Consider the following 24,164-nt stretch of genomic DNA (forward strand, 5'->3'; position numbering starts at 1 on the left):
TGTGGTGGCCAGGCGGGTCCTCCTCAAACACAATCCTACGTCCCTTCTCCTGCTCCAAACCCTTCTGTGGCTTCCGTGAGCCCTCAGGATAAATCCTGCATTTCTCACTGTGACCTATATGGCATAGCCCTTGCCATTCCCTCCTCTGTTCCAGCCACTCTGAAATCCTTTCTGTTTCTCTCACAGCTTTTGCACATGCTCTTTTGGCCAGCTGGGATGAATTGTCCTTGCTGAACTCCTGTTCATCCCTCAAAGCCCCAGCTCCAAAGCCCTTTCCTCCAAGAAGCCTTCTAACTCCAATTCCTCCCCTTTCCCAGCCCTGACCATAGGAAGCTGGAAGTATCTGTATTTGCTGTGTCTACCTGAGGCTGAGACCTCTCTGGGGCCCATCTCAATCACAGAGTGTGGCTGGATGTGGGCAGATGCCATTTGGAACTTACAGGCTCGCTCTTTTGCAGCACAGCCAGCACAAAAAGTACGTATCGGTGGCCGGGCTCCAGGACCCGGTTGTCAAAGCCCCCATACTGCTTCTGGTCACCGGGACTGAAGGTATGAGGCAGCACTGAGAAGCGAGCCGCGATGTAGGGCCGGGGCACCTCTAGCTGGCGCGAGTGCCTCAGGCTGCGCCTCTGCAGCCGTGAGATATCCTGGATAAGCTGTGGGAACAGAGGCGCCAGTGGCTCAGCATTGGCTAGGAGCAACCGGGTACATGAAAGCCAGGACATGTTTGGGCCCTGTAGGGTGGGCTCCAGCCCTCACCTCCTCCAGGTCCATTTCCTCTGGGCTGCCCAGCGGGGGCAGAAACTGGCCTCCACGAGACTTGCGCAGCGGCACCATCACAATGAAGTAGTTCCTGGCAGAGAGTTAAGAGTCAGAGGGAGCTGTCTTTGGGCAGAGGTGAGGGATGCTGTCTGGGGGTGAGTGGGAGGGACCTCTGAGCCTTCCCTTCTGCTTATACAATGGGTCGTTATCCTGCCCCCTGCATACTACACACAGCCACAAACAACCCAGTTCCTGATCTAAGCCTCCAGAACTTTATGTTGTACTTTGTAAGAAGCCCTGATGGTGCAATGGTTAAGTGCTTGGCTGTTAACTGGCAATTGGAACACACGAGCGGCTCTTTGGGAGAAAAGACCTGGCAATCTGCTCTTATAAAGATTACAGTCTAGGAAAACCTTTGAGGCTGTTCTATTCTGTCATATAGAGTCATTGAGTCAAAATCGACTTGATGGCACACAACGTACACATTCCAGACCTCTGGAAACTCACTTCATGCAATTCTACTTACTAGACTCCTACCTATCCTTCAATGCCCCAGCTCCAATGCCCACACTCTTCTATAGCCCTTGATTCTTTTCTGCCTCCCTGACAGAGCCTCTCCTCCCCAGTGGGGACCCCAGGCTCTGGTGCCTCCCACTGCCATACCACGGCCTGGGCGTGTCTGTCTCTCCATCAGACAGGAAGCCCACCCAGAAGTGCATCCTCTCAGGGGCCCAGCATTGCCCCGTACAGGACTGGCACACAGGGGTGTCAGGGAATGTTGGACATTTAGTGTTGATGGTCCACTAACTGAGGCTGCGGTGGTCCCCGTTTCATGGGCACAGAGTTCCTAGCGGCTTACTCCAGCCACAGCTGGCTAATGGGAAGCACTTCTAGGGCTGGGGGTAAGGAAGGATTAGGGGCAAGGGGGGTCGGGGGGTCAGCATACTGGACAGGTACAGGGCTCTGGCCGTCGGGCAGGTACACCATGATGAAGCCATCGGAGTCGGGCTTGGGGGCGACACTGGGCTTGTTGCTGAGCAGATTGAAGGCAGTCCAGGCAGTGACCGTCTGCTGGAGGCCGCCTAGACTGCTGCCGCGGTTGGTCAGCACAAAGTTGTAGAAGGTGTGGGGCTTGAGGTGTGTGATAAGCTTCTTGGTGGTGCGTCCATCCACATCCAGTGTGAGCCCATTGTACTGGATCTGCAGGCCAGGTGCAGCTCAGCCGGGCCTGACAGGGCTCATAGCCTGGCCCTGGGCCCGGCTAAGCCCCGACACTGCCTTTGTCCTGATCTCAGATTCAGTCCTGAATCTAGACTGAGCCTTAATCCCAGCTGAGACTGAGTTCGAACTCTGGATGAGCCCTGATTTTAGACTGAGCCCTGATCCCAGCTGAACTTTTACCAAGGCTGAGCCCCAACCCTAGACTGAGTCCCAATCCCAAATTAAGTCCCAACTCTGACTTGAGCCCTGATCGTAGACTCAGCCTGAATTCTGACTGAGCCTCAATCCCAGCTGAGCCCAGTCCCCAGACTGACTGAGCCCCAAATCTAACTGAGCCCTGATCTCAGCTGAACTCTGACCTAGGCTGAGCCCCAATCAGCGACCAAGTCCTAACCCTGACTGAGTCCCAGTGAGTCCCAATCTGGGGTGAGTCCCAACTCTGACTCATCTCCAGTGTTAGACTCAGCCCTGAACTCAGGCTGAGCATGAACCTCGATCCCAGTTGAGCCCCAACCCAAGCTAAACCCCAACGCGACTGGCCCTGATCCCAGCTGAGCCCTGACCCCTGGTCAAGTCCTAACCCTGAGTGAGTCCTGACCCCAGGCTGAGCCCCCAACCCCCGCTGAACCCTGACCCTGTCCTGGCCTGCCTGTGCGTCAGGTGACCGCACCTTGTAGGGTGTGGGTGAGTTGTAGTTGTCGGGGAACTCCCAGCTGAGCAGGACTGACGTCTTCATGATCATCTTGACCTTGAAGTTCTTGGGCGAGACTGTACCAGGCAGCAGCCGAGTGGGGAGAGAGCAGAAGAGAGACAGTGTGAATGGGGGGCGTGGGGTGGTGGGGGGGCGGCCCAGGTGTTCCCTGTCAATCGCTGTGCCTGTGCCCACGGCCTTCCTGCCTGGCCCTGGCCCTGGCCCGGCCCTGCCTGCCTGTCCCCGGGCCCTGCTGCGAGAGACGGCGCGGCTGCAGAGAGAAGGCGGAGGAGGAAGAGGAGAAGGAGGAACAGGGAGGATGGGGTGGGGGGCGGCTGCGGTGCCACCAAGGCACGTCCCACCTTTGCCAATGCCGGAGCCTCGGGGTCCGGACTCGCCTTCAGCGTCCATGAGGAAGCAGAAAAGTGATCACTTACCTGGGTGGGGGAGAGGGAGGGGGCTGGGGTGGGGGTGGGCGCGAGGCCCGGTCCGTCTCTGGTGCGGGCAGTCGCCGCGCGCCTACCTTGGTCCCGCAGGAACGTCCGGTAGCGGACAGGGGGGCTGTAGGGGCCAGGGCCCCGGCGCGTGTGGGCTCGGACTTGGAGGTCGTAGGCCGTGTCGGGCTTGAGGCCCCGTAGCGTGAGTGCATTCTCAGCGCCCGGCTCAGGCGCAGCGGGCAGCTCGGTCTCTCGGGCAGGGCCCGGGGTGCCGGCCTCCCGCACGGCCACCGTGTACTTGATGATGGCCCCATTGCGCTCGGCGGGCACAGGTGGTAGCCAGCGGAGCAGGACGGTGCCGGAGGAGGCGTTGCCAGCGGCCTCGAGGATCTGGGGGTGGCCGCGGGGCGTGTCCTCGGGGATGCTCAGGACCTGGGCTGCCTCCTCACCCAGGCCGCCACGGCTGCGGGCCGCCAGCCGGAACACGTACGTGGCACCCTTGTGCACGCCCGGTGCTGTGTAGTGGTCCTCAGAGGGCGGGAACTCCAGCGTGGCCAGTGGCATCAAGTCCTCACGGCCGAACTGCAGGCGGTAGCCCAGCACCTGGTCCTCGGTGGTGCCGGCTGGGGGCTCCCAGCGTGCCAGCAGGCTGCCCTCAGGGGTCTGCTGCACCGACAGGGTGGGGCGGCCCAGCACTGTGGGGACACGGAGCAGACGTCAGGGCCACGAGGCCAGGAGCATGGGGTGGGGTTGCAATTTTAAAAAGTCTCTCCCAAGAAGTCCTCGCTGGGGAGGTGGTATTTGAGCGAGACCTAAAGGAGGTGAGACCAAGAGCTATGGGGATATCTGGGAGAACAGTGTTCAGGCAGAGGGAACAGCGTGTACAAAGGCCCTGTGGTGAGACCAGGAGCCACAGGGCTATGTGGGGGAAAAGAGTTCCAGACAGAGAGAACAGCATGTGCAAATGTCCTGAGGTGAGATCGGGAGTTGTGGAGTATGTGACGGAACAGTGTTCCAGGCAGAGGGAAAGGTATGTGCAAAGGCCCTGAGGTAAGACTGCAAGCCACAGGGATATCTGGAGAACAGACTTCCAGGCAGATGGCATGGAATGTACAAAAGCCCTAAGGTGGGACCATGCTAGGTGTGTGCAAGCAACAGTGAGAAGGCCACTGACTCAGAGAACGCAGTACATAGAAGCATGTGGACGCTGCAGCAGGCCCTCGTCTGTTTGCTGCCTTTTCCAATTAATAACTCACTCATCTCTTCCCTTGTTTATCTGTCCTCCCCTAGTGCTGGCACCTGGCTCACACCTATGGGACACAGAAGTGTCTAGAACCTGTCCCTGCCCTCTGGTTCTCATAGTCTGGGGAGTTACCAACGTGCTAAGAGAGGATCTGGGGCCAGAGACAGTGTGGGAAAAGCTGGGCTCTCCAAATGAACCCAGGCTTCTCCGCTGCAGGACTTGTCAGGACATTTGACGTGAACACCGGGGATCACACAGACAGTGGGCTCTGCTTGGTAAACACAGCTCTAATACAATGTCCCTGGGACAGGAGGGAATAGCCCCGCTGGCCAGAAGGCGGGAGGGAGAGAACTCAGGGGATGTGCACTCCAGGTGGGTGGTCTTCCTACCTGCTCCCTTGGTCACGACCACCTTGGGTTTGCTGCGAGCACCATCGCCCTTCATGGTGTAGGCGGCTACCGTGACGGAGTACGCGGTCTCGGGCTGCAGGTTTGTGATGATCATCTCCTGCGGGCAGAGCTGGGGGTCAGAGCTGGGTGGGCCGAGCGAGCCCACCCCCACCCCATGCTGGGGTCAAGCAAGGGGCCCAGGAGCAGAAAGAGACATACAAAAATGGGCTCATGCACAGACCAGGACACCTCAAGCAGCCATGCTCAGGACACACACAGCCAGCCTCACATACCCCATCATCAGCCCCTGGACCACCGCCCTTGCCCCACGGTCTGTTCCCCCTATAGCCGCCAGAGGGCACCTGTGAGCGCCTGAGTCAGGGCATGTCCCTCCTCTGCTCACAGCCCTCCAGGGTCTCACCTCCCTCAGGTAAAAGCCCAAGTCCTCCCTGCACAGGGCCCTGCATGACCTGCTCTGTCCCTGCCCTGTCCCTTCCCTGCCCTCCCCTCCTCTCTCCCCCTCACTCACCCCTCCAGCCACACGGGCCTCCTTGCTGTTCCTCCAATTCACCAGGCACACACCTGCCCCAGGACCTTTGCACTGGCTGTCCCATCTGCCTCTGTACCCACTGGTGTGCCAGAGATGCTGTGTGCCAGCTTGCAAGAGCCGACTGTTAAATTTTCCATCGTTATTGAACACAGCCATTATTAAAAATTATATAAACTTAAAACCAAATTATCTTAAAATCAAAGGTAATGAATACCTAAAACCTGAAAAAGCCAAAAAAAAAAAAAACAAAAAAAAAAAAACAGCTGCTGGCAAGTCGATTCTAACTCATGGCAACCCCATATGTGTCAGAGCAGACCTGCTCCACAGGGGTTTCAAGGCTGGGACTTTTCCATGCAGACCACCAGGGTTTTCTTTCAAGGTGCCTCTCGGTCGGTTCAAATCCCGATCCTTTGGTTAGTGGTCAAGCGCGTAACTGCTCGCACTTACCCAGGGATTCCTGCTCAAAACTTATCCCTTCCTCGCTATTTTACTGTTTCTTATTATGTGTGCTCTTGAGGTTATCTATGGGTACTGTATCTGCACGGTGGAAATATATACAATGAAGTGCTACTGTGTATCTGCTAAAAAAAAAAAATCTGCTAGACAGCTTGAAATCAACCACAGCGGCAGCATTTACACCATGTAATGGGCCATTGCTACACAGCAAAGCTGCTGCCACACAGAGCACTGGCTTTTAGACACTGACACCGCCGTCTCCACCCCACCCCCACCAGTGGCAACTCTGCGTGTAATCTGTATCTTGATATGATGGATGTCCATCACCCCCACTGGTCTGTGACCCCCAGGAGGGTGGGCTCAGGCCTGTCTTGGCCACCGCCATGTCTTTAGCACCCAGCAGGGGATCAGGCATACAGTAGGTGTTCAGTAAAGACTATTCGTTCCACAAAGGCCAGAACACTCACGTATACCCCGACTCACACGCGCACCTGCACACGCCCTTGCAGTCATATGTGTGCCCACATCTGCATGCATGTATCCCCACAAACACGGTCCAGCATGCCTGGAGACTGTGGGTGGCCCCCGGCCAGGATCACGAGGGGACAGGGATGCACAAACGGAGGGTCCCCTGCCCCTGAGCCTCACACACAGTCCTCCCCGGGGTCTGGATGGCAGAGTCTGAGCTGGAGCCTACCTGGGAACTTCCCTCTAGATTTGAGGTAAGGAAGGGAGCAGAGCCTATGGGAGTGGGTGGGGCCAGTGTCAATTTAATATCGGACTTGGCAAAAAGACAGCCCAGAGACAGGCAGCAAATTGCCAAAAGTTGCACAGCCAATCTGACTCTGGTTCCGGGCTTCCTGAGAACACTCTGGGGACAATGGTGGCACTGCCGGCATCCTCTCCTTGTCCGCCCTGGATTCACTGATTTCTCTCACCACTCATCGGCCAGAAGAAAGGGGACAGCTTGGCCAGAGAGAGAACTTTCTAGACCAGGCGGGGCTGAGCTGGACGAAAGGGTTGTGCTAGGTTGGAAAATGGCCTGGGTTTGGATGTTCCCCGGGGGAGGGGGGGAGCGGGAGGCAGGTAACCATAAAGGAATGGCATTCTAGACAAAGGTGTGGTGGACAGGCCCGCAGGGGGAGCAGGGGGTATGGGGAGGCTGAGCCCCGCTGAGTCTGGGGGCCTGGGGGAAGCCCAGGTGAGGGGGCTGGGTCTCTGCTTTGTGCCCAGGTTACCCCTTCAAGGAGTCCAGCAGGTGCTCCTGGTGTCTATAACCTGGACCCCCAGGTGGCCAGAGCTGCTCATGTGCCTGGTGCAAAAACGGAGGCTGTGCACTCCAAGGGAGCACATGGGAGGCCCAGGGGTGGGGAGACCCTTATGCCAGGGGCGTGCAGACACAGCACAGCACGGCCCACGGGAAGTGCACAGCAGTGCTTGGGGCGCTACTTACATATTCGGCCGTGTCGTCCATCTCCCACTGAGCGCGGGAGGCGGAGGCGGGGGAGAGAGGAGGAAGGTGAGAGGGGGGGCCAGAGAAAGAGAGAAGCAGGGGAGGGCAAGCACGCAGGGGGCCGGCGCCCACTCGGAGCCCCCGCCCCACCCGCCCCTGCCCACCTGGGCATCGGCCAGCATGACGTCCTTGATGCGCGGCTGCCCGCGGGCCTCGGTGCCCTCCATGCGCACGTAGTGGACTTGGTAGCCGCGGATCTGGCCATGCTGCCGACCGGGCGTGGGCGAGCGCCACAGCACGCGGATGGCCGTAGCGTTGAGCGCCTCCGCCTCCACCTTCCGCGGAGGCGCGCTGGGCACTGGCGGACGGGAGGGGAGGGGAGGGGCAGGCGGGGGCGTTACCAGGGCGACTGGCCTCTCCCCGGGCAGGTGCCCGAAGCCGGGATGTCGAGTGGCTGCTGGTTAACTGAGCGCTCAGAGCCTCCTTCTCGCCCCCCACAGGCCGCAGATCGGGCCCTGATGGTCAGCCCCATTGACAGACGGCGAAACTGTGCCTCTTCCCCGCCCCAACCCCAGAGCCTGAGTCACCTGCCCAGGGCTTCATGCCGTGATCATGCCAGCTACTGTTCTCAAAGCCTGACCCGCTTTGACTCTTCCATCCTCACCAGATATGGGTTCTTTCAGTCCCATTTTACAGATGACCCAAAGAAGTGATTTCGTGATCATATAGTTAGCAAGAAGCAAAGCCGGGATTTGAACCAGCGCAATCCAGCTCCGCCTACATACTCCAGCAGGCAGCTGCCTACCCTGCCCCAGGGGGTTTGGCATGAAGAGGAAGCTGCTTCATTTTGTCCTCAAGCCTAGGGTGCCCACCATCTGGTCATAATGTAAGGCTGCCAAAGGAACTTTCCATGCCATTGGCTCAGACAGCCAACCAGGCTTCCAAGAAAGGAGCTGAGATTTCTTGGGGAGGTGGCTTGCTCATGTCTCCCCAAGTTGGTACCACCATTTTACCCTGAAGTCCACCTAACTTTCCACCTTAAAACTCTCAGTCATAGTGGGGAGTATTTACACCACAGCAATGGGCCAGTGCTACACAGCACACCACAGCCCACATCCTTTCCATGTGTGATGGCTCAGAGGACGCTCTAAATCCTAGGTTATCCTGAGTCTGAAACCCAGGTGCCTGGGGCCAAGGGACCTTGATTTTGTTGTGGGTGCTGCTTGCAGTTTCCTACACCCTATTTCCAAGGTTTCCACCATCTAACTAAAACGTAGGGCTGCCAGCTTAACCTTCTGGGCTCAGGGAAGAGAATGCTTCTAGGCTAAGATTGCCCAGAAGGTCTACAACCACGAATTCCAAAACCAAGGAGACCGGGGTTTGCTGGGGAGGCTGCTGGCCTCACTATTTCCCTGTGATTGTGGCTCCCACCTTTTGACTACCAGCCCCGGTTTCCAGAGATGGAAGGCTCCACAGCGGGGCCAGGCTGGGGCCTGCGAGGGTCCCGGCCGGGGCTGGTGCTTACCGTCCTCGTCGGTGCGGACGACCACGGGCGAGCTCTCGGGCCCTGGTCCCACCTCTGTGTGCGCGACGGTGGTGATACGGTACTCGGTCCACTTCTCCAGCGCCTCCAGCAGGATCTGAGTGGCGGTCGGGGGGATGCCGTTCACCTCCTTGGGTTCCGGGTCCTCTGAGCCCAGCGGTCGGTAGCGGACGCTGTAGCCCACCAGGGCCCCGTTGTGCGTTTCCGGCGGCGGCGGGCGCCAACTTACCAAAATGGCCGTGGAGCGCGTGCTGACACATTTAACGTCTTGAGGGGGGGCTGACGGTTCTATTGGAGGGGGGAGAGCATGGGGGGAGGGGAGAAGGAGGCGGGATGGGCGGGGAGGGGGGCAGGGAAACAAAAGATGGGAAAGAGAAAATAAAAAAGAAGATGATAACAAACAAAACAGAACCAAACCAAAGAGAAATCGAACCCAAAAGAAGGATGTGTAACCAAAGGTGGAATGGGCGGGTGGACGGGCGGGTGGGGTAGGGAGGGCTGGCCAAGAAGGCTTTGCTCACTATATGGGGCTGCACCTACCGGACGCACTATACCTCTCGGGCAGAGGGCAGCCACGGTCCCTGTGGAGTATACACTTACTGTGTGCCAGGTACCGTGACAGGGGGAATAGCAATAAAAGCTCCACTTACTGAGCACCTACTGTGTGCCAGGCACCCTGCCAAAGGCTTCAAAAATCATAGTAAAAGCATCTATTTATTAAAAATCTACTATGTCAGGTGCTACTGTGGACCGGGCACCATGCTACGGGGAACAGCAAAAAAGCCCCCAATTATTGAGCACCTACTACGTGCAGGCACCATGCTAAGGACTTCAAGAATCACAGTAAAAGCACCTATTTACTGAACACCTACCGTATACCAGGCACTATAACAAGGGGAAGGGCAGTAACACTGACTGGGCACCTATTACGTGCCAAGCGCCTCGAGAAAAGAGTAAAAGCACCTATCTACTGAGCACCACCAGCTGCTCCTTGGAAACCCCTTTGGGGCAGCTCTACTCTGTCCCATAGGGTCGCTAGGAGTCAGAATTGACTCAAAGGCAATGGTTTTTTTATTCAGCACCTACTGTGTGCCAGGTGCCAAGCCAAGGAGAAAAGCTATAAAAGCCCCATTCATTAGGTACCTACTATGTGCCAGGCACTGTGCCTGTGCGAAGGGCCTCACAAAAACAATAAAAGCATCCATGTACTGAACACCTACTGTGTGCCAGGCACAATGCTAAGGGGAAGGGCAATGACATTCATTGAACATCTGGTATGTGCCACGCATCATATCAAGGGCCTCAAAAATAACAGTAAAAGCACCTATTTACTGAATACCTACTGTGTGGCAGGCACCTACTATGTGCCAGGTACCATGTCAAGGGCAACAGCAATAAAAGCCCCATTAGGTGCCTACTGCGTGGCAGGCACTGTGCCATAGGCACACTGCGTAACAGTAAAAGCATCCATGTGTCGAACACCTACTGTGTGCCAGGCGCTACTATGCACCAAGCACCATGCCAAGGGGAAAGGCAAGAAAAGTCGCATTTATGAACCAAAAGGTCGGCAGTTTGAGCCTACCAGGTGCTCCTTGGAAACTCTATGGGGCAGTTCTACTCTGTCCTATAGGGTCACTATGAGTCGGAACTGACTCGACAGCAGTGGGTTGGGTATTTTTGTTTATTATGTGCCAAGGGCTTCATGGAGTAACAGTACACACACTTATTTTCTGAATACCTACTGTATGCAGGCACTGTGCCAGGGGTTTAGCAATAACAGCCCCATTTATTGGGCACCTACCATGTGCCAGGCATTACACCAAGGGCTTCACAGAATAATGGTAAAAGCTCCATGTATCAAACACCTACTGTGCGTCAGCTGCTGCACTACCGGCTTTAGAGAAAATAATGCCTGTGTTCTGCACACCTATTGTGTGGCAGTTAGCATGTTGTTGTTAGGTTCTATCAAGCTGGTTCTGGCTTATAGTGACCTTATGCACAACAGAACGAAACACTGCCTGGTCCTGCGCCATTCTCTTACAATCATTGCTATGCCTGAGCCCAGTTAGCTCGCCAAGGGCTTTATAGAGTAATAATAAAAATGCCTGTTTACTGGACACCTACTGTGTGTCAGGTACCCAGCTCAGGGCTTTATACATATAATATAGCCCATGTTTTGCACACCTACTGTGTGCCAATGTCTTTACAGATCGTTTTCCTGTTCCGAGCCCCTACTATGCACCTGGCACCACACCAAGCCCATTACAGATTAATATTAAGTCTTGTTTATTGAGCACCTACTATGGGCTCGGCATTGCAATTGCCCTCTGAAGATAAAAATAACAGCTGCCATCTACGCAGCACCTACTGTGTGCCAGGCACTGTGCTAAGTAAAGGCTTTATTGAATAACAGTAATATCCCCACATGTTAAATACCTACTGTGTGCCAGGTACTGTGCTAAATAAAAGCTTTACTGGATAAGAGTACTAGTCCCCACATATCAAATACCTGCTGTGTGCCAGGTACTGTGCTCAAAATAGAAACAGTTCCCACATTAAGCACCTTGGTGGAGCAGTGGTTAAGTGTCTGGATGCTAACCAAAAGGTCAGCAGTTCGAATCCACCAGCCGCTCCTTGGAAACCCTATGGGGCAGCTCTACTCTGTCCTATGGGGTCGCTGTGAGTCAGAATCGACTTGATGGCAACGGGTTTTTTTTAATGTGCTAGGCAATTACTAAGGGCTTTAAAGAATAAATTAGTCATTCTCACTTCCTAAGCACCCACTGTATGTCAAACACTATGCTAAGGGCTTTACTGGGTAATGGCAGTAGCCCTCACACATTAAGCATCAGGAAACCCTGGTTGCACAGTGGTTAAGAGCTACGGATGTTCACCAAAAGGTCAGCAGTTCGAATATACCAGCTGCTCCTTGGGAACCCTATGGGGCAGTTCTACTTTGTCCTGTAGGGTCGCTATGAGTCAGAATCGACTCGGCGGCAACGGGTTTGGTTTCGGTTTTTGTGTGTGCGTATTAGGTAAAGTGCTAAGGACTTTATTAAAAACAATTAAGTGTCCACATACTAAGCACCTACTATGTGCTAAGCAATTACTAAGGGCCTTATAGAATTAGTTGTTATCACTTCTTAAGTACCTACTGTATGTCAAGCACTGTGCTAAGGACTTTATTGGACTTTTTTGGTTAGCAGCTGAATGCTTCAACCATTGTGCCACCAGGGCCCCCTAAACAGTAATAGTCCTTACTTATTATTCAGCACCTACTATGTGCATGCACTGTGCCAAGTGATTTGCAGATAAGTTCAAGTCTTAAACAATAATTGTGCACCTGGTACCATGCTAGGCCCTTTACAGAGGAACAATACCTCTGACTTGAACACCTACTATGTGCCCAGCACCAGGCTAACCTCTTTATAGCAAATGTCACTTATTGAACACCATGTATATGCCAGGCATTGTGCCATGGACTTTGCAGAACGATAATCATAGCCCCTATGTTTGTAGCACCTGCTGTGCGCTTGGCACTGGGCTAAGCTTATTACAGACCGATAACAGCTTCCATTTCCTGACGGCCAACTATGTGACCGGAGCTGTGCCAAACCACTTTTAGACTAAAAATAGCAGCTGCATTTATGCAGCACCTACTGTGTACCAGGCAGTGTGTACTAAGAGCTTTGCTGAATGAACAGCGACCAGTCCCACAGATGAAGCACCTACTGTGTGCCAGGCACTACGTTAAGGGCTTTATGGAATAACAACAATAGTCTCCACATGTTGAGCACCTACTATGGGCCAGGCCCTGCACTAATGAGGCACACCTACTGCATTTTTTTTTTTTAACTGCATACCCAGCCCTCTCAGCCCTTTACAGACTCACAGTGGGCCGCACTGTGTCTCCTGTGCCAGGCACTATGCTAAGCACTTCCCAAGAATTATCTCACTTAATTCTCACAACTCCCCATAGGGGAAACCAGTCTCAAAGTCCACCTTCCTGGTTTTCTATTATCACTGATTGTACACCTTTGGTGTTCCAGGCCCCACCCCAGGTGCCTTTTGTACATCACTTCCCTGAATCCTTCCCAAACCCCACAGGTGGATCCCATTTTACAGGTGGGAAAACTGAGGCTCAGGAACAGCAAGCTGCCTGCCCAAGGACCCTGCTGTTATCCATGGGCTTGCTTGGCTTGAGGCTGGGTGTTCAGACAGCTCGGCCCAGTCGAGGGCAGCTGGGACCACATTCCCTGGATGGCCTACGACTCTAGGGTCCGCCTCTGCTTCATCTGGAGGGAGGCCCAGAGAGGCTGCTGGCCCTGCTTGAACTCCAGGCACAAAGAACCTTCCCCAGCACACCAGCCTCGTTTGTTCATTGAGCAAGCATTGACTGAATACTTAACTACCTGCATGCCCCTGTGCTAGGCTCTGAGACCTGAGACAAACCAGGGGCCCCTGCCCTCAAAGACACCAGGCTATCAGGGACCCCAGAGGCCACATTAGTGGCCTACTTAACTAGGGCAACCCTCCCAGTCTCATCTGAAGTGAAATAGCCGAAGAAACTAGAAACCTGGGGCTGCTCCCCCCCCCGCCATTTCTTGACCAGCCACCCCAACAAAAGTGGCTGGAAGGGATCAGGCAGGAGCAGAAAAACCAACGAAGTAATGCACCGGAAGGAATGGATTTGCTGAGAAAGGGGGAGGGAAAAATAAAACCAAAACCATAATAAAATAAGAAACAACGGTGATGGTGGTGATGGTGAGAAAAAGTATAATAAAAGAAAGAAAGACGCCTTCCAGAAAAACTCCCAGTCTGGTTACCTACCTTCCACTCTTCAACTGCTAACTTACAAGACTTTCTTACGAGGGAGGGAACAGCACAGGGCTGAGCTACGAGGCCAGACCAAGCTCATGGTGGGTCTCCAGACGCAAATGGGCCGTCCGCCCTGCCCTGGCCCCCAGCGTGAGACGACGCGATTCCAGCGAGGCGGGAAGGCAGAATGGTGTCTGGAGAGACCCACAGCTGAGTGGTCTGGCCTCCACCTACCCTTGTGTTCAGCTTGGGGAGCCCGCAGCCCATGGGGACACGCCTGGCCCTGAGTCTTTGCTGCCGGTTTTCTTGGCTCCCACCCGTCTTGGGGGCAAGAAGTGGGGAGTCCCTTCTCCCCGACTCCCTGTCCTGGGCCGCCCCAGAGGTTCACGTGGCTGAGCTGAAGCCGCTTCCTAGAAGGCCTCAGGGGCCACGTTCTCCACAATCCGGCCCAACCTGCGTGGCATCTTGGGAGGGGATGGAAACATGGACACATACGGGTGGTGTCACGTGGCATGGTACGAGATGCCCCATTTCTGGGGAGGTGTGCCTCTTGGCAGTGGGGTGTGGAGATGTTTCGGGGGCCAAATTGTGGCTCTGGACGTCTGTGTGGCCCAGACCTGCTAGGGCTGGGGGGCGGGCCGGGGGCACGCAGGGTAGGCCGTCTTTGTGAACCTACTTGAGACCAGTGTACTCACCTTGGTGGCACTCGGCCAGTTTCGTGTGGCTGTCCAAAGCCACAGGCCACCCTCACTGACTCCACCTCACAAATATGCCCAGACGCCACTGAGCAGGAAGGGGGAGCGGGGAGGAGGGAAAGGGGGCTGGGGGGGCAGGGGGGCTGCATCTCCAAGAACCCTGCTCCCAGGGGTTCAGACGGCCTGCCCTGAGTTGGCGTTGCCCTCGGCTGACCCTTTGACTCCTTGTGCACACACTCAGGGTGTGAAAGGTTAAACATCAAGGCAGCTTCGACACAGAGGGTAGAGGGTGGACACTGGAGGGTGGAGACGTGACTGAGAAGGGGAGGTGGGCAGATGCATTGCAAGGGGGCCATGGCAGGGGGCCGTGGCAGGGAGGCCAAGTCGGGAGAGGCGAGAGAGGCGGAGCAGAGAGGGGAGGTGGAGGGCACGGGAGGGAGGTGGAGACAGAGCAGCAGGGAAGGGACCTGCAGGGGATGGGAGGCAGGAGGGTGGTGGCGGCTACAGTGTGGCCCAGAAGCCACTGCTGAGTTGGAGCCCCTGGTCAGGGGTGACTTATTTGTAACAGGGAGGCCAGGCAGGCATGACAACCAAGTCCAGGGTTCCAAGGCAGAGTGGCTGGCTAGGGCCCAGAACCACCAAACCTGGCATCAGCTCTGCCCCCCGTTCCCTGCACCCATGGGGACTGTGCCCGGGGCGGGTCTCAGGAGCCCCGCTCTCTGCCCGCCATCTGGGGAAGAGGGTGTCTCTGTGTGTCCTCTGCTCTCTCCAGAACGACAGAGCACCAGCTGGGGTGACAGCCTCGCTGTGCCCCCAGGAAGGCCTGTGAAGTGGGCGCAGTGAGGCTGTGCTACCTGGGCCCCCAAATCCGGGGCAGGAGGCACAGAGAGGACCCAGCAGGTCCCGCCTGGCACGGGATTGCACAGCAGGGTTGGCACCCTCTCCTGGGTTAGGGTCAGAAGCGGCCATGGGCAAGGTCCCCTGCCCCATGGGACAGAGAACTAGGGCACGGTGCCCACAAGAACCCCGAGCGGCCCCCTCACCGCCCAGTGGGGACACTGAGGCACAGGGTGGGTGTTGCGTCCGAGGTGCCCCCCACCCCTGGCACAGTTCTGCCTGCAGAGATGGCAGCTCCGCGAGACACGTACTGGACTGCAGCGTGCGCTGCCGCACCACCGACGTGAAGGCGCCCAGGCCTTGCGGCGAGCGAGCCGCCAGGCGGAAGGCGTACTCTGTGTGCGGCTTGAGGTTGTCCACTATGAACACTGTCGTCGGGTCGAAGGTCCTCCCGACCTGGGGCCAGGGAGACAAACAGACAAAGACGGAGAAGTAGAGTCATAGATATAGAACGACAGAGACACCTATGAAGACGGTCAAAGATAGAGACACAAAGGGAGACAGAGAGAGCGACACAGAGAAGGAGAAAGAGAGAGATACCCAGAGGCGGTGAGACAGGGGAGAGAAAACCGGAACAGAGGGAAAGGGGAGGAAGAAAGACATGTACAGAGAGGTGGAGAAATTGAAGACAATTTGAAATAGAGAAAACAGCAATGAATGGGCAAAGAGGAGGGAGGATGAGAGCCCAGGGACAGAGAGCCATCAAGAATGGTGGGAGAATGTAGGAAGGGGAGAGAGGAGGATGGCAGGGAGAGGAGAGGACAGTGGGGAGGGAGGATGGCAGGGAGAGGAGAGGACAGTGGGGAGGGGGGAAAGCAGTGAGGGGTCCGCTCGCCCCCGCCTGCCCACAAGCCCTCGTCTCTGCGGCGGTACGCCCGGGTACCTCTCTGCCGTGGTCGCCTTCTCGGAAAAGGAGCTCATATTTGATGATGCTCTCCTGTCGTGGAGGGCTCCAAGAGAGCCCGATGCTGGTCTCTGACTTGGCCTCGGCCCGGAAGTTCATGGGCTGGCCGGGCACTGCGGGGTGATAAACACAAATGAGAGGAGGTGGAGAGGAAGGGCCCACCCACAAAGGGTGCCCAACCCGCCAGCTGTCCCCAGTCTCCCAAAAAGAGACCCATGAAACTCAGCACTGCCCTGAAGGAAGGAATGTTGATTCTCGAAGCTTCTGCAAGCTTCTGGACTGTTCTACCACTGCTCTTATTTGTTATTTTCCTGAAGTCCACCATCACCCTTCACTGTCAGTTGTCTACCTCAATTCCCTCAATGGAAAAAGAAAATTTAATTCCCTTTCAAATCACCCCAGTGCCCCTCCTCCCATATTAAGTGACAGAGAAACTGGTGGGGACAATATTTTGAAACGGGAATCTCCGTCCCATATCCACCTGCAGCAGTTCCAACTTTCCAGTTCCTTTCTTTAAGCAGGTGCTTAACAAAGTCTCTCTGGACTTTAGATTTCGAAAGCCTGAGCCGTTTAAGCAAAGGGTCTGAAATCTTCAGAGAGTTGGGGCCCTGTGTGCCAAAGCGCCCCTCCCAAGTCCTTAAACTGTCTTAGTGTTGACGCATTTTTCATTTTTTCTTCCAAAAAGTACAGCTTCGATCTTTCCCAATGAGAGCAACAGAGCAGCATTCTCAAATTCAAACCCCAACAGGGGCCAAGCGGTTGGCAGAGAAGAAGGGAGACGAAACACAGCTGCTGGGATCTACCCAGATCCCATCTGGGGTAGCCCAATCGGATTTTCCGAGGGAAACCAGAAATTTGGATTTTTCAGAGAAAACACCTTGCTTTTTCACATACAATGGTTAATTTTATGTGTCAGCTTGGGTGGGCTATGGTTCCCAGAGGTTTGCCAAACACTAGTCTAGTTGCCAATCCATGATGCAACACAATGCAATCACCTTCCATAACGTAATCTAGTGTAATGTAACCAATCACTCAGTTGAAAAGGGAGTTTCCCCAGGGGGTGGTCAGCCTCCAGGCTATAAACAGACATTTTGCCAGATCTCTCTCTCTCTCAACTCTGCACTCGTCTGGTCGCCTGACCTACGGATTTTGGGATGCATGGCTGCAGGAGTCTCTAGACTACGGAATTGCTGGGTCCCCGCAATCCTGTGAGCCAAACCCTTGAAGGAAATCTCTCTCTAAACCAAATCTGGTGGCCGTCGAATCAATTTTGACTCCTGGTGACCCTATGTGTCAGAGTAGAACTGTGCTCCATAGAGTTTTCAATAGCCGTTTTTTCAGAATTAGATTGCCAGACCTGTCTTCCAAGGAGCCTCTGGGTGGACTTGAACCTCCAACCTTTCGGTTAGCAGCCAAGCATGTTCACTGTTTGCACCAACCAGGGACTCTTCTCTGTCTCCTCCTCTATATATCTCACTGGTTTTATTTCTCTAGAGAACCCTAAGACAACGTGTTAACACCAAAATTTTTCAAGCCCTGGGTGGGACAAATCCACCCAATCTGGGGCTTCCAGAAAACCAGCTGCCACGGAGTCAACCCTGACTCACGGCCACCCCATGAGTGTCAGAGTAGAACTGTGCTCCATAGGGTTGTCGATGGTTGATTTTTCAGAAGAATATTGTCAGGCCTTTCTTCCGAGATGCCTTTGAGTGGGCTCAAACCTCCAACTTTTCAGTTAGCAGCTGGGCACATTAGCCGTTCACACCACAGGGACTCCCTGGAGTACTACGCAACTGTATAAAAAGATTCGGAGCCACCTGGAAGGATCTCTACGATACACTGTTAAGATAAAAAAAGCCAAGTGCAGAACAATATTTAACAGGCTACCTTTGGCATTAAAAATATATAATGATAAATAAAATATATATTAAAACAAACAAACACCAAATCAGTTGCCGTTGAGTCGATTCTGACTCGTGGCAACCCCACGTGTGTCAGAGGAGAACTGTGTTCCACAGGGTTTTCAATGGGTGAGTTTTTGGGGGATTATCACCAGGCCTTTCTTCTGAAGTACCTCCAGGTGGACTCAGGCCTCTAACCTTTAGGTTAGCAGCCAAGAGCAGTTCACCGTTTGCACCTCCAGGGACTTCCTTTCACATGTTAGCATGAAAATATTTTTCAATTTCTGCGCAAAACAAATAGAACTAGCCTGGGGTTCCCAGAGCAGATAACAAACAGCTGGAAGAGGCTGGCAGCAGGCAGCATCCCACCCCGTGACCCCTGATGTCCTGGCCACATGCCTCACCTCCCTGCTGCGTCTTGACCTGGATGGGGTCTGAGAGGGGCCCGTCGCCCACCGAGGTGAAGGCCAGCACCCGCACGGTGTAGGTCTCATCCTCCAGCAGGCTGCCCACAGTGGTCAGCAGGCTGTCGTCCACATTGTGCTTCTGCCAGTTGCCCACAGGGTGCTCGGGCTCCATGGTGTAGTAGACGCGGTAGCCGCGGATCAGGCCATTGGGCTCCACCGGCTCTTCCCACTGGATGATCATGGTGGTGGCGCTCAGCATGCGGGCCTGCACGTTGCGCGGAGCGCTGGCTGGTGCCTGTTCGCCCGTGCGGGTCACCACCGACTCACTGGGCGGGCCCTGGCCGATGGAGTTGACGGCCGACACCCAGATCTCGTACTCGGAGTTGGGGCTCAAGCCACCGATGCTGTAACGCGTTGTGGTGATGTCCTCCTTGATCTGGTACGGCCCATCCTGGCTCTTGGATTTATATTCGATGACGTAGTAGGATACGGGGTCTGGGTTGCCGGAGTCCCAAGTGATGGTGATGCTGGTGGCTGTGTTCTCGGTCACCACAGGAGTCCCGGGGGCTTTGGGGAGAGCTGTGGGCAGGAAGTGGGGTCACACACTGGACAGCCTAAAGGCTGTGTGGCTTTCAGCCACTCAACTGCCCTTTCTGAGCCTGGATTTCCTCGATGGCGGCCACGGGCATAATGACAGCCCATGGGCCACCACCTGGTTTTGTAAATAAAGCTTTATCAGCACACAGCCACGCTGACATGTTGTCTACGGATGCTTTCATGCCACAAGGGCAGAGCTGAGTAACTGTGACACAGACTAGACAGCCCATGTCATGGATTGAATTGTGTCCCCCCAAAAGATATGTTCAAATCCTAATCTCTGACACCTGTGAATGTGACCTTGTTGGGAAATAGGGTCTTTGCAGATGGTCTGTCAGTTAACAGGAGCTCACACTGCACTAGGGTGGTCCTAATCCAAGACACTGTTGCTGTGTGATGTCGAGTCAATTTCAGCTCATAAGGGCCATACAGGACAGATTAGAACTGCCGCATAGGGTTTCCTAGGCTGTAATCTTTATGGGAGCGGATCACCAGGGTCTTTTCTCCCACAGAGTGGCTGGTGGGTTTGAACCAGCAACCTTTCGGTTAGCAGCCAGGTGCTTAACTATTGCGCTACAAGGACTCCTTAATCTAATCTGAGTGGTGTCCTTATAAAGAGGAGAACAGTACAGACAGAGGGGAGATGCCATGTGACCCAAGGAGGCAGAGACTAGAGTGATGCAGCCACAAACCAAAATAGCCTGGGGCCCCAGAAGCTGGAGACACAAGGAGGGAACTTCCCCTAGAGCATTCAGAGAGCGCTCAATCCCTGCTGACACCCTGATTCCAGGCTTCTAACCTCCAGACCTGGGAGAGAATAAATGCCTCGCTGTTTTATGCTACCCAGTTTGTGGTACATAGCAGGCCTAGGAAAGGGATATAGCCCATAAAGGTGAAAATATTTACTCTTTAAGGTTTGCCGGCTCCTGGTTTCTAGCTCTCTGTCTAGTCCTCTTCACGCCTGTCCTGTCTGTTCCCACCTCACATTTGCTGTTCCCTGCACCTGGAATGCTCCTCCCCAGACAGCCATGGTGTGACTGGCTCCCTCTCAAACACCACTTCTTACATCCTCCCACCCAACCTGCCTGGAGGCACTCTGCCCCAGTTCTGATCACTATCTGAGGTTATCTCCTTGTCCTGGCCATCTGTTCTCCACTCCCTCAGGACCCAGTTACTTTCACAGCCATGTCCTAGTACCTGGCACACAATCGCTGCTCAATAATTGTGGCTTTCTCTCTCCACTTGTCCCAACATCTCACGCAAGGCAAGCTCCAGAAAGCGTTTGCCAGGAGAAGTTTTATCCCTCAGCAAAATGCCCAACAACCTGCTGACTCTGACACTTTCTACAGCTCTAAAGCAGGGCCTGTCAATGTTCTCTGTAAAGAGCCAGGCAGTAAATACTTTCGGCTCTGAGGGCCAGACGGTCTCTGCTGCCACCACTCAACTCTGCCACTGAAGCTTCAGCATGGCTATAGTCAAGTCGGGAACAAATGGGCGTAGCTGTGTGCCAATAAAACTTAATTTACAAACACAAGCAGGGGGCCAGGCTTGGCCCCTGGGCTGCAGTTTGCCAACCCTTGCTCTAAAGCTTGGAAAATAGTTGAAGGCAGCATTCTTTGAACCTCACCACAAATTAGAGGTACCAGGGGGATTCATAGTTCCTTCTGTTCCTTTTTTCTCTCTCTCTGAGCCTTTGCACATGCTGTTGGCCTTTGCCTGGAACACTGTTCCCCATTCTCTGTCTAGAATGCCTTTGCTGACCTACCTTTCCCAGGAGGGGAGACCTTTACTCTGGGTCTGTACAGGGCCTCTATGTCCCCCGTTATAGCGCTAAAACCAGCTGCCACTGAGTCAACGCCTACTCATGGCGACCCCATGTGTGTCAGAGTAGAACTGCACCCCATTGGGATTTTTTGCAAAGAGATTACCAGGCCTTTCTTCCAAAGTGTTTCTGGGTGAACTCGAACCTCTAACCTTTTGGTTAGCAGCCAAGTGCATTCATCCCTTGCACCACCCAGAGACTTGATGATAGCACTAACCGGACCGTATTGTAGCTGCTCGGCTATGTGGTGTCTCCCCCACTGGACTGTGAGCTCAACATAGAGCAAGGCTGTGCCTCGATCCGGAGTCCCTGGGGTGCAAACAGTGAACACACTCAGCTGCTAACTGAGAAGTCGCAGGTTTGCGTCCACCCAGAGGTGCCTCAGAAGAAAGGCCTGGCAGCCAACTTTTGAAAACTCAGACTTAGAACTCACAGGGTTCGCCATGCGTCAAAGTCGACTGGCTGGCAGCTGGTAGTCTCATTCCACTGGAACAGGCACAGGATCACTTAGAGCCAATACATGCCTGCTGAGCAACAACCGTCCACTTCACACCCGTGAATGAAGCCGACACGGTAACTCAGAGGTTTCCTGGCCATACACCCCCCCCTGCCCGGGCCCCAGAGAAGGACTCCAGCCAGCTTCCCCCACCCCACTTACATTTCACCGTGATCTGCGCCACAGCCTCGATGACGCCCAGGCTGGACATGGCCACGCACGTGTAGTTGGCCGAGTCCTTGACATCTGTGAGTTCCAGAACGTTGCGACCCACAGGCATGTCGTCCTCGGGCGTCAGGTCCTCGGCCCCCTGCATCCACTTGACATACGGCATGGGCGAGCCCACTGCCACGCAGGTGATGTTCACGTTACTGCCTGGCATGATCTCGTGGCTCGTGGGCAAGATGGAGAAGCGAGGGGCCACACGGCGCACTGGGGCGGCGGTGGCGGGAGGGAGATGGATGCGCGGAGGGGTGGGCAGGGGAGGCGGGATGCAGAGGAAACACGAAAGACAAGCAGGAAGAAGAAAGAAAGAAGGAAAGAAAGGAAAAAAAGGAAAAAAAAAGTGGAAAACCATTTAAATATAAACAGGGCTGTTTCCTTCCCCCCAGTTGATTTTTTTTTTTTTTTTTTAATGAAAGGAAAACAAAAGAACCAAACCAAGGAACCAAATTCCAACACAAAGAAACTAAAACTTCAAAGGAAGGTACTTCACAAACAATATATAGAGAGATATATCGATATATAATAAAGAGACATGAAGCATTATTTCATAGCAACAGGGTTTCCGAGACCAGAGTGCCTGGTCACAGCACAGATACGGACACAAAAATTTATCAGCCGTTTCTCATCTTTGCTGACAGACGTGGCTTTGGGGAGCAGCCCCTCCACCTGCTGCAGAGTGGAGGCGGCCACTTTGGAGGATGTCGGGAAGATTCCGGCTTCAAGTATAAGGGGATTACTTACAGGAGGGTCCAACTTCCAACCCTCCCTGGATTATCTGGTGACAGGGAGGGGCAGGTGGTAGGAGAGTTGGAATTAGGGGACAGAGAGGGGGGCCTGGGAACTTGGCCCCCCACCCTCGTCCCCTCTGGGGACTCAGGGGCCCTGCCCACTTCCCTGGGGCCCTCCAGGAAAAGATGAGAAACTCTAATGAAATTTTTGTGGTTTTTGGGTATAGAAACCCTTCTAAAAGCTTCTGTCGGATCTGACAAGTTTCCATCGATAGATGCAGCTCTCAGAATCACAAACATCATGCAAAATAGGTTGAGAGAGAGAGAAAGAGAGTGAGAACGCAAAAGACAGGCAGAAGGAGGACAGAGAGAGAGAGAGGGAGAGGGGGACAGAGGTCATACAAAGGGGAGGCCTTGACCTCAGGGGCCTCTAGTGTACACCCATGTGGGTACCAGAGAGAGGAGACAGATGAACAGGAGAGAAAGACAGGGAAGGAGAGAGGTAAGCAGAGAGAAAGAGAAAGAAGGAGGGGGGAGGGGGCCCACTTTAATGCTGCATATTAATTCTAGCGGATGTGACTCAATGTGACATGTCACATTGTCACATCACAGCCCTGGCAGAATAATAGATAGGATATTAATAATAATAATAATAATAAATGAGGGAATGAGCTTGAAAGTTGAGGGAACAGGGACATGTTCTGTGCATTTCTTAGCGGGGAAGTGGATGCAGCCTTCGGTCCCAACCTTGCAGACTGTGAAGGCGGCAGGATGCATTTCGGGGGCTCCATTTTCAGAAGTCAATGGGTCTTGGGGCTGGGGCAAAGGGGTGGACGCTAAAGGGCACCCGAACTCCACAAGGCACTACCGCCCCACAGGACAATGTCTGACTGCAGTGGGGAGGATTTGGGTTTGCTTAGCAAATCCTTCTTGCTGGAAAGGGGTAAAATCTCGGGGCCTACAGAAGTCACATGGACCAGCCCCCGAGTGTGGGCGTAGAAGACAAGGATTGTCTCCAATGCAGAGACGAAGGGCTGGAGGCTCAGAAAGGTGAAATGACTTGTGAAGGCCACTAAATAGGGGGAAATGACTTTCTCCAACCCCCTACCTGCCTCTGATTTTTACATGGTACTGGGGGTCCAGCCCCAGGGGCATGGTTTGGGGGGTCTGGACTATCCTATAGATAAAGGGGCTGCAGGGGATGAAGGGAGGATGTCCCAACTTCCTCCCTTCCAGCCTTGGTGTCTCCTGGAAGCCCCCATCCCCTCCTCCCCAAATCCTGGCTGCAGGAAAAGGGGAAGGGGGAGCTCTCTGGGGGTGAGAGTGGAGGGCAGGAAGCTGGTAACCCTTCGGAAAACGAAGCCCCACGAAAAGTCCAGAGTCATGTTGGAAACAGGATGAAGAAGTGGAAAGTATTGCTGGCAGGAAGGAGTTGGGGCAGGGTGGTGGGGGGACATGCAGACAGACTAGGGTAAGGGGTGGTGGGCGAGGGGCTGAGATGGGAAGGCTTTCTGGCAGGGCTGGGTGGAGGGCGGAGGAGTCGCGGGTGGGGGGAGAATGGGATCCGGCCAGCCAGCGGACGTGGTCCCGGCCAGCCGCCGGCATCCACAGCGAGGCACGAGGCACGGGTGAGTGGGATGCCGACGCTGCGTTGCCATGGAAACAGAACACGATGGGGAATGAGCGTGGAGGAGCTAATTAATCAAGGACAGAAAACGCATCGACGTCCAAAACAAAACCAGGAAAAACAAGTGAAAAAACAAAGCAAAAAGCAAAGAGGAAAAAAATAAACCCAAAACCCTCCAAAACAAAACCAAAACCCCAAAGCAAGAAAAAAACATGGAATGGGTGTGGGGCTGAAAATCGGGGTCTGAAAGGAGGAGGGCTGTGGCTTCCCCAGGGAGCTGCCCACCCCGGCAGAACACAGGA

The 24,164-nt window shown here is 54.6% G+C and overlaps 1 protein-coding gene across 1 annotated transcript in view; it reads right to left on the minus strand.

Annotated features, from left to right (window-relative positions):
- The window catches only part of PTPRS (protein tyrosine phosphatase receptor type S), a 132,125-nt gene that overhangs the window by 16,740 nt on the left and 91,221 nt on the right, over window positions 1-24,164 (minus strand). The window contains exons 7-18 of the mRNA XM_064280341.1: window positions 21,445-21,714; window positions 18,365-18,946; window positions 16,039-16,172; window positions 15,407-15,551; window positions 8,728-9,033; window positions 7,367-7,560; window positions 4,744-4,861; window positions 3,198-3,806; window positions 2,654-2,751; window positions 1,709-1,962; window positions 760-853; window positions 441-656 (exon numbers count right to left, since the gene is read on the minus strand). Of these exons, the coding sequence (XP_064136411.1) occupies window positions 441-656; window positions 760-853; window positions 1,709-1,962; window positions 2,654-2,751; window positions 3,198-3,806; window positions 4,744-4,861; window positions 7,367-7,560; window positions 8,728-9,033; window positions 15,407-15,551; window positions 16,039-16,172; window positions 18,365-18,946; window positions 21,445-21,714 (3,020 nt within the window). The remainder of the gene's footprint in view (window positions 1-440; window positions 657-759; window positions 854-1,708; window positions 1,963-2,653; window positions 2,752-3,197; window positions 3,807-4,743; window positions 4,862-7,366; window positions 7,561-8,727; window positions 9,034-15,406; window positions 15,552-16,038; window positions 16,173-18,364; window positions 18,947-21,444; window positions 21,715-24,164) is intronic.

Source organism: Loxodonta africana, chromosome 3, assembly GCF_030014295.1.
Source record: "Loxodonta africana isolate mLoxAfr1 chromosome 3, mLoxAfr1.hap2, whole genome shotgun sequence".
NCBI lineage: Eukaryota > Metazoa > Chordata > Mammalia > Proboscidea > Elephantidae > Loxodonta > Loxodonta africana.